Below are 10,580 nucleotides of genomic sequence, written 5' to 3'. Positions count from 1 at the left end.
CTGACGTGCGTTTGTTGGGGTAAATTTAAAATGCCATTACACTGATTATGAGTGATCAAAGAGTAAGACTCAGTGGGTCACAATACAAACAGAGAAAAGCGGAGAAAGATTAAAAGCAGGAAGCATTTCTGAAGAAGGTTTCAAAAATCAGTTCTTTTTTTTATACAGAAATGTAATCAGGAAAAAAGTGAGGAAAGTGCTGTTGATGAGCCCAGTGTGTGTTCTGTCCTATTACTTAAATATAGTGGGCCTCCCCGATGGCGCAGTGGTAGCGTTGTTGCCTTGTAATCAAGGGGTCCCAGGTTCGATACCCGGTGGAGGCACGTATTGGTTCGGATCCCACTTTAAACTGTAGGTCCAGTGAACTTAAAACACCAAATGAAGTAAAAATAAGTCTGAAAAACAAGGTAAATATTAAAATGTAATTTATATAATTTGTCATATCGTTGTTACATTTTTTGTATGTAACTATCATTTAATTAATGCTGCATAGTAATAATAGTAATACAGAATTTTTTTTTTCATTCTTGATAAAGGGTATGGGGGGGGTTGCAGAGCTTGTTTGGCCTAGGAGCAGCAAAGAGGTTAATCCGGTACTGCCTCCAATGAAGATTTTCTTTGTTACTTTTAGCTGTGTATCATGCACAAGGTTCATCCTCACCCTCACACACTGGTACCCTTATGACTTTCCATTCCTCACCCTCACAAGCTTGACCTCCAGATGGTGAACATCTCTGCAAACGACATAACCACAAACTCTCCTTTTCCACCTTTCTTTCCCTTTCCAGTATCCCCAACTTTCTCCATTTTCTTTCCACTATTCCCATCTTTCTCTTTTCTCCTTTTTCACCTTCTTTCTAAACACCTAATTGGAACTGATCCTACAATGTAAAGTCTGATTCATACCATTGGAATGTATTGAAACATTTTTGTTTTATATATTTTGGTTCATAGAGTTGTGTTGAAGCATGTTCTAATTCTTGGCATTCATAGCTATTATTCCAGTAGAATTAGAGGGGGGCAAGGAATTCACCCCCCCCCCCCAAACATCAACATGAGTGTCGCTTCATCATTATTACGATTACCTAAAGGTGGCAGAAAAGCAAAGAAAAACAAGTTAATCAATTAGATTCTCTTTTCCTGTACTACTGAAAGCTACTGACAACCTGAACCAATATTACAAGTATGTATTAATTTCTTTGGAAGGACTTGAGATGATGAAACCCCTCTCCGATTTTCTTCATATTTGGCATAATCACTAATGGAGGCCTCCTAATCATGAATCTGAAGTTAAAAGTTGTCGGAAACATCTAGAAATTGCAAAATAAGACATTAGTTTTCAGAATGGAAACAGATTTTTGTGAATTTTTTTGTTTCACTAGCAAATATATATATATTCCTGATACTACAATGACACCAAATTTTAACTGTTTGCCTAACCTAACCACACGTCAATGGTTCGTGGGGCTAGCATCAATGGTTCACAATTATTTTGCAATTTCTAGACGTTTCTTCCGACAAATTTTAACTTCAGAATCGTGATTACCAGGCCTTAATTAGTAACTATGTGAAATATGAAGAAAATCTGAGAGGGGTCCGGTCATCTCAAGTCATACCATTTCTTTTTCAGGAAATACACTCGGACTTTTATAAATATGCCTGTCATAGTCATGGTTATTGAAACAATCCAGATACACTTACAAAAGTATGACACATGACTTTTTCGTACTGTGCATAAAAGTTCACAGGATTATTAACATCTTCCAAACCATAATTTTATCCATTTAGTGAAGTATTTCTTTCAGTTCATAGTTAAGTTTCATTCATAATTTTTAGTTTCAGAGAAATAAGTTTTTTTATGTGCTTTTGTTTGTGATTGCATAACTCTGATGCTTCTTATAATAAAATTCGATAAGCAATCATATTTCTGCAGGCAGACAGTATTTTTTAGAAAAAGTTACAAATAGAGAGCCATGTGTATGTTTAGAATTGATAATTGAGGAAAATCAGATGCTCTTTCTCCAGAAACAAATGCCTACCAACTGATGGTGCTGCTATCTTCAGGTTCATATTGTCAACCATCTTGTTTTGGAGGTTAGTTTGTAGTCATCCATGGAAGTGTGCACATTGAGGTAGGGCAGTTTCCTCCTCCTTAATTTTTTCTGTTTTCTCATAAAGTGAATTTGATATTTAGTTACAGGATGTGAAAATTTGAAGAACCAAAAGAAAAAGTATGTGCCAAATGTTGATAGACTTTCTGTTGTTTAACATTGTATCTGTTCTGTCTTCTTTCTAGTAACAGTTAATAGTGTAGTTTCACATCATTCAATGGAATAGAACAGATATTGTAAACTTTTGATATTTTACTGACTTGTGTTGCTACTAATCTGTAGGAAATAGTCTGAAATTTTCAGTAAGAATAACTAAAAACAAGTGGTTATTTCCAGTTTTTATTAATTCATTACATGACATGAACATTTGGTCAGTTGATTTCTGTCAAAAACATTCAAATATCATAGTTGGCGAAACCTAAGATGAGACTAAAGTACTTTATATTGAAACACAACTCCATTTTTGTTGAATGAATAATTTGGCACTACATTTCTGGACACCTGAAAGAAACAGACATAAATATAATTTGTTAAAAGTTATTAATCTCATGTTACATGCATACATAGTTGCTTGCTTTAAATCAATGGTAGATTTAAATACTTGTCATATGTCAGTTGCTGCACCCAAATTGGAGAAAATATGATTTAAAAAGTAGCTTAACAAGCATTTGTGCTTCCCAGTGAGCAATTGTCACTTGTTAATTGTCATCTTGGACATGGCCTAATGCCGTACTTTCATGTGAGGCTCAAAGGTTGGTTGTGGTTGAGACTAGATATCATGTGCTCCGCTGTTGAAAGTGTGGTAACGATCAGATATAGCAGAAACACATTTCTTGAAATTTACAGGAGAAAAGACGATAAAATACTTACGGAATTTAGTTCTTGTGGACTTTCTTAAGCTGGGAAAAGTGTTTTTTCGAATTGTGCAAGTTATTCGGCCTGTAAATAAGGTATTTTTCGACATACATGTATCTCGGTTGCACGATAGCTCGTGCCATTAACGTCGACAAAACCTTGGAGCGATTTTACAATACCGGGAATTTCTCCATTTTGTTTGAAATTTGGCATACTCACTAAATTAGGGCTCCTAATCACGAATCTGAAGTTAAAATTTGGCGCTCACGTGTCAAACTTGCAAAATAAGAGGGTCAGTCATCGAAACCAACAATGCACAATTGCTCATTATTTATCGCAAGATTTTCCGTTTCGAATACTTAAAGAACAAAATATATATATATTCCTGATATTACTACGACCCTATTTTTTTTAACTATGTTTCCTAGCCTGACCTAACCACGTGCCAATGGTTCATGGGGCTAGCGCCAATGGTCCGTGGGGCTAGCCATAATTCAGGAATTTCTATACGTGAGCGCCAAATTTTAAGTGCAGATTCATGATTAGGAGACCCAAATTAGTAAGTATCCGAAATTTCAAACAAATTGGAGAAATTCCCTGTATTGTTAAATTATACCAAAACCTTTTGTGAATAGTTTGTGTGGCATTTATCGGTTCATAAGTTTGGAAACACTGCATATCAGCTGACGATAGACAACGTGAGTCAAAATTTGGCCGCCAATTAGCAACGACCGATAAATACTTATAATGTTAAAAAGAACACTTTTTTCATTGAAAAAAAGTAATCGCTAGTTGAAAAATGTTCCGCTATGCATATGAGGTAAGTAGAAATGAATTTTATTTAAAAATAAACGAGTTAAATGTGTTTCTGGTATATCTAACTGGTACCGAAAGTATTTAGCTAACAGCAAAAGCATTTAAGGATGTTATTTTAATGTTGAGCCCTAGACCCACCTAACAACAATGGAACTATGTCTGAAGCAGAAAACTCGCATGCACATGAAGTAGATGGCAGCCATAGTTCATACCCAAGACAATGGTAAACAGTTCAAAATTAAACAGTTTGAACTTGCCCAACCCCCCCATTGGTAAATATCCTTGCACTTTACATAAAATTAGAATTTGTCATAATTTTAGAAGGTGTTGCTTGTTATGAATGCTTTGTTATTTACGTACTCAAAATTGTATGACTTTAGAATATGACTGTTGTTAATTTGTGGCAAGCAGGAATTGTGCACAAACTACAAAAAGTAGTTGGGGGTTGTTACGCTTGTCAATCTAAGCTGTTTGAAGTGTGTTTCAGGTTTAAAAAGTAGGTATTATCTACATGTAAAGGAGGAACTATGGGGATACAGAGACAACCTAACCTACTCATGTCAACATTTTTTTAGAGTATTCATGACTTTTGTTTTTTAAAAAAAGGTTTATATGTGAGAATGAAGAAAACAAGGCAGTACTTAGGCATCATAACCCAACCTACTTGTATGTGGCATAGAAAACTAATTATGCTGCAAGGGTTGCTCCTAAAATAATACCTATTATTATTTTTATTGAAACTAGAACAAGTCTTCAGCTACAAAACATGACTTCTCCACAATGTCACCGCCATTGGTTGTGGTAATCTCATGAAAACTGGGATAAAGCAACATATATGAGAAAAAATTGATTTCATGATTGGCAACAGTACATGTGGTGATCAATACATTTGGGCTGAACCAGCCACCAAGAACCTACCAAAGAAAGTCTGAATTGCCAATACATTAATGTAGCAAGTTGTGAGGGATGATTAAAACATGGCTGTCTTTTATTTTCCCAACTTATTTTTAAGAGAAGTTTCTAACAAAAATGTGAGGTAACAAAAGGTTTTTGGGTACATGCCTATGTACTTAGTCAAACATATCAAATGTTCCAAGAAATTATGTTTAGACACTAACCTTTATCCATTTTTTGTTCTTTTCCAAATTATCCAAATAAGGCTCTAACTTTCCAACATATTCCTGAACATAGGATAAATATTCTTCTCTCATAACAATACAAATAAGTCCACCTGCAAAAAATTGGAGATAATTACAGTGTGATGTCATATACTGCTACATCACTGATAAACATAGATGTGGATGGACAATACCTACAATGCATTTGTGATTATACACTATACTACTTTCATATATATTTTTTTACATTGTACAATTGAAGCAGGTTGGAAAATATATACTGGTCAATAAATGTGTTGGCTTTGAAGTTGTTCATAGTAAAATAGGCCCTGCACAGAATAATATGACTTTTTATTAATACCGTAGTTCTTCGAATCTAAGGTGCAGGTTTTTGTCAGATTTTAGACATCCAAATTCAGGTGCACCTTAAATTCGATGGCATCTTCGATTCGATGTTTATACTACATATACATATTTCATGCACGTACAACATAGAATCTATTGCAGTGTCTAATACCGGTAGTTACAAAGAGTAAATATCTTTTTCTTAACTCCTTAAAATTACTGATAGCTGCAATACAACAATCACCATTTCGTTTTCCTGATAAGAAAATGCTCAACGAAATTTTTCCCCTTTAAATTTACTGTGTTAATACAACAATGACCATTTTACAACAAATAGTCATTCAATTGTTATCAGTTTCGTAATCGGGAAAGCGTGGAAGATAGAATCTTTAAGTTTCCCAGTACATATCGGTAGTCAAATTTTGTTGACAGACGTGCACCTTAAATTCGAAGATTTTTTTTTAAAAAAATGTGAAAATTCAGCTGTGCATTAGATTCGAAGAACTACGGTATTTATTCTACTGTTACAGTCCATGCAGAACACCAATACATCAGAAAGTAAGATTACTATTTTTCCAGGCCTGAAGAATTCATGTGAACAGAACATATTTGGTTTATAAACTATGTGAACTGTATGTACCCAAGGCCAATGGGGCCAGAATGTGAATTCAGCAAAGGTTAGGATAAATTCTTGTAAGATGTTGCTACCTCCATTTGGTGCAAGGAGCATAAATCTTAATTTTAAACCTCAGCTAGCTAGCTTAGCTACAGGGTAGGGTTCTTTGTAGACAACGAAACCAGACAGGATGCCTTCCAATGGAGACGTTTAAACGAATATATTATTTAATCACAGGATACGTGGAATAAGAATATTTACATGATAAGCTACGTTCTTCTGTAATTCTTGTTTACAATCAAGTTTATATTTGTATGTCTTTTATTATTTCTTTTCTTGATTTCTATATTCTTTTATCTGGACTTCCTTCTTAATGGACGTTCTGGATCTGGACTTCCTTCTTGTCGTCTTTGTGAACTTCCCTCTGGATTTCCATTTATTTATGTTTTTGACGATTTAGTGAATTCCTTTATCCAGCTTTTATTCTTTTAAGCTTTGGAAATAATACTAATATCCTCCCTTGTGGTTGCGATTGGAACGCACCAACACTAACTGGGTACAACAGAGTGTATACTTGGTGCAAACGACTGACACGTGCATCCAAGTAGGTGCTACGGTTGAAACGCGCAACCAAAAGTGCTGTTGGGCATTGATTGGAACGTGCCGCCACTGATGTAAAAAAAATTTCCGCTATGGGAATGGTAAATCAGACAGATGCAATATCTGACACAAACTTGTATCAGTGCTTTGACTTCTTTAATTTTGATATTAACTTACATATGATCACTGATTTGATTTATCGAATTATATATATATATATATATATATATATATATATATATATATATATATTAACTTATTTCTTTTATATTTATTCTATGTCTTCTTATAATATATTCTATTGTTTTTCATCTTTCCGATTTGCTTTGTTCTTATTTATAAATTTATTCACATATAGTTTACCTATTCTTGATCTTGCACACCTGGTGCTGCCATCTCTATTCCTCTTTTGTAAACTATTTACATTATTTGGTCCTATTGGGTACGTAACAATGTCCCCAGTTTTCCAGAGGTTTCACAGTATATATAAGCATGCACACATGCTCTTCTATATACCCATTTATTGCATACATTGTAATTTCTCACCAAAACTATTATTATATTCCCATTTTATCAGTACCACCAAATATTTTATGCTTGTTTTTATTTAATACACAGTACTCATTAATTCGTGCCATGTATTAGGAATACAATTTTTATTTGTTTTTAAGTCCACTTTATGCACAAAAGGCTAATTAGGATTGGACCTACAGTTTAAAGTGGGATCCGAACCACTATGTGCCTCCACTGTGTATTGAACCTGGGACCCCTTGCTTACAAGGTGAAGGTATTTCCACTATGGTATGGGGGAAGCTGAGGGATATAATTTCATGGCCTGTAAAGTATATCTGCTTGTACCAATTTTGAACAAATGGAAGACATTTTGGTGAAAAGTCAAACAGTCATTGTTCTGCAAGAATTTAGTTATACATGAAAAAAAAAAACAACTCAAAAGTGGGAGGGTGAGCACCTACCTAGTTATGACCTTGACACTTTCTCTGTTAAATTAATCATTGATATTAATAAATAAACTACCAAATTCCAATTCATCAAATTTACAGAAGAAAGGAAATAATGTATTCTTAGGAATATGTCCGACACTTAAAAAAGTCACTAAATTTGAGATACGAGACTCCACCTCACTGCTAAGGATTAGAAGTGAAGATAAGTCATTTTGACTCAAAATATACTTCAGAGGAGTTTAAACAAAACCGAAAACTGCATTTTTGGAGTTTTTGGTTCTCATATGACGAATTTCCCCAATACAGCTGTCTTACAAGCCACTTTGTATTTTAATAAGTAGAATGAATGTGTAATATATCCATTCTTATAGTGGAACCACAAGCAAAAAAACCTGCGCAGACCCGCAACTCCTGTGCACTGTACTTCCGCGTGGAGGAGAGGGGCAGAGTGGAGCATGCTTCCTTATGGCCCGAGCTGAACGGAAGAAGGGGGAGGTGTGTGGAGACTTTTCGGCGAAGGTTATTTTGTTTGTGGTCGCTCTATAGTATAGTATGTATTCCCACAGTTTTCGCATTTTTCATACCTGGTCTGACTATCCTGATCATTTCATCAACTGCTGTTACTGGAATGTGCCCTTCTCCCATGCCTCCTGCTATCACCAGACAATCATATTTATCTTTGAAAAACAAAAGAGAATGAATGAAGCTTCAAATATTATAAATTATTAAATAGAAACAATATAATAAAGGTACTCACTTTGGCATGTTGTAAGGTTCGTAATCGTATATTTTTGCCAAGTTTACACCTGGCTTCTGCAAGGATAGATTATGAAGCAGAACTTGTGTACTGGAAATCGGAGCCTTAAAAGTACAAGTGTAGGCTTGATTGATTGAATTGGATTATTTTATTTCGCTTGTCTGCCACTTTTGGCTAATCGTTAAGCTGGGCATGAATGGTGATAAAATTAAAAGGATAAAAGGACAATCAAAACACAATTTGACAGCACACAATATGAACCTCACAGAAGATTATACTGGCTGTGAGTCCAGACGCCAGAGCCTCGTAGTCTGCAAAATGCAGTCGGTTGTAGCACGTAAACTGTGAGAGGTTAAAAAGTGTAGTTCGTACAGAAGTTGTGGCTTGACCACAGGAACAACACATTTTAAACCACGGCTTAGCTGATGCCGATGTAACAGTATCGACTGAAATTTATTTACTAATACTAGCTGATACTTTTTTGACATTTAGGTTCACAAAAATGCCACATAGCACTTTGAGGGAGTCTAATTATCCTGAAAATTGGGCAAAAACTAGATTTTGTGATTATGTAACATGTATTTTAATATTCTGATGTAATTCTTGAACATTCTGTTTTTTGAGTTTTTATCTTCAGTAGTCCTTGGCATTCACTACTTTCCTGTTTAGTTGGATATTTAATTACTATATGCAATGCAGGTGATACTCAAGGTTGGTCAGTAGCGTACGCAGGATTTCATCAAGGGGGGTGTTATTTCGAAAACTTTCTACAAATTCACATTACCATTGTTTTATTATACTTTAATTAATAATAATAATAAATTAATAATTCTTATAATTAATTAATTAATTAGTTTAATTACTACTAATAATTACTACTAATGTAGCTGCTATTTATGAAAGAAATAGAACAAAATTACATTTCTTTTGTTTCTTTGTTACAAAATAATTGTCTAGTCAACGGTTATTTGTATATGATAAGTGAGACATTTTAAGTGTGAAGAAAATCCATAAAAACAAGCAAATATATTAAATTTATTGAAATAATCGAAATATAAAACTTATTCAAGGAGCCGCGCTGGTCTAGTCTGACAACTTCGTGGGATATCCGGGTTCGATTCCCGGAATTGGTTGGAATTTATCCAGCCTTGTCTCCGCACCCAGCCTCATAGCAATGGGTACATGAGAGCAACCCTGGGGGATGAAGGCTGCCGGAGCATGGTGCTGATCACATCACCTGCAAAATAGTTCGAGATCGAGAATCTTTGGGACCCACCACACCACTACGTGTGCCTTCATGGCACGATGCTGTATGCACGGGGGAATTTACATTACCTTTACCTATGGAACTCGCACATGATGATGATGAAGTGCGAAAATACATGTTGCTAAATTCTACTGAGTCTATGTTTTCGTTGTAAAGTAAGTTTATAGACATTCCAACACATTTATCACTTCTAGGTGATTCAATAAGCACCTCTTCAACATTATTTAATGATGTGGATGTAGATTCAGCAGCACTTGAGAGTTCACAAGGGGATGTGAAATCAGTACCGGGAAGAACGTTTGCAATAAGGTCGGCACACTGCGAGGAAGCAAGGAATTTTCACAATTCTCGCAAGAGTCACTGCGCGACTTTTTGCAAGAAAAATTTTAAAATTGAACTTTGCGGCCGCTTAGATTGTGTTTGGAATGTTGTGTTTTTCTTCATGCTGCATGGGAATAATAATTCAAATTATTATTATTATTATTATTATTATTATTATTATTATTATTGTCGCAGATCTTTGACTGATAAATTAGCTATTTTTATTTTTTTTCTACAGCATTTTCCATAATATTTCAAAAGCCCAAGGGTAACCCGGTAACCCACCCCTTGCGTACGCCACTGAGGTTGATTAATCAGGCACCCATAATTATAAATGTTTTATGATAGGAGGTCACATTACAAGAATTTCAGCACATACCACTTGTTAAATGTGAACAGGAACTGAACAATAAAGTTAAGTACAAAGAGTACAAGCACACACAGCACTTGTTGGCAAGAAAATACTAATAACAATATATTTAAACTAACCACTTGGAATTTCTGTTTGATGATTGCCTATGGAATCTAGCCAAGTATTCTGGTAAATATTCTTCTTTTTCAATAGTGCCATCATTCCACTAGAAGGCTCTAATCCATCTAATGTCCTGGAAAAATAAAATGTCCATATTGAGAAATGCAAGAACCAAAGCAGAAAATGTTTGGTACTGAAATAAAGCGATTATTTGTATATATCAGGGATGGGGCAGATTAACTGATAATCAGTATCAGCAGATATTCGTATATTAGTTTCATTGTTTAATTGCAAATTTGTCATGGTGCACAGGCATATTTTGCATGGTTTATTTTGTAAT

The 10,580-nt window shown here is 34.8% G+C and overlaps 1 protein-coding gene across 1 annotated transcript in view; it reads right to left on the bottom strand.

The window, feature by feature from the left end:
* Positions 1–2,430: 2,430 nt before the first annotated feature.
* The window catches only part of LOC145985231 (methyltransferase-like protein 27), a 58,111-nt gene continuing 49,961 nt past the window's right edge, over positions 2,431–10,580 (bottom strand). Inside the window, exons 4-7 of the mRNA XM_083118995.1 lie at positions 10,258–10,373; positions 8,008–8,100; positions 4,901–5,013; positions 2,431–2,612 (exon numbers count right to left, since the gene is read on the bottom strand). Coding sequence (XP_082975121.1) covers positions 2,541–2,612; positions 4,901–5,013; positions 8,008–8,100; positions 10,258–10,373 — 394 coding nt within the window. The 3' untranslated portion in view covers positions 2,431–2,540. The remainder of the gene's footprint in view (positions 2,613–4,900; positions 5,014–8,007; positions 8,101–10,257; positions 10,374–10,580) is intronic.

Source organism: Lepisma saccharinum, chromosome 1 (assembly GCF_977018435.1).
Source record: "Lepisma saccharinum chromosome 1, izLepSacc3.1, whole genome shotgun sequence".
NCBI classification, from domain to species: domain Eukaryota; kingdom Metazoa; phylum Arthropoda; class Insecta; order Zygentoma; family Lepismatidae; genus Lepisma; species Lepisma saccharinum.
This window is presented reverse-complemented; position numbering and strand designations above follow the sequence as displayed.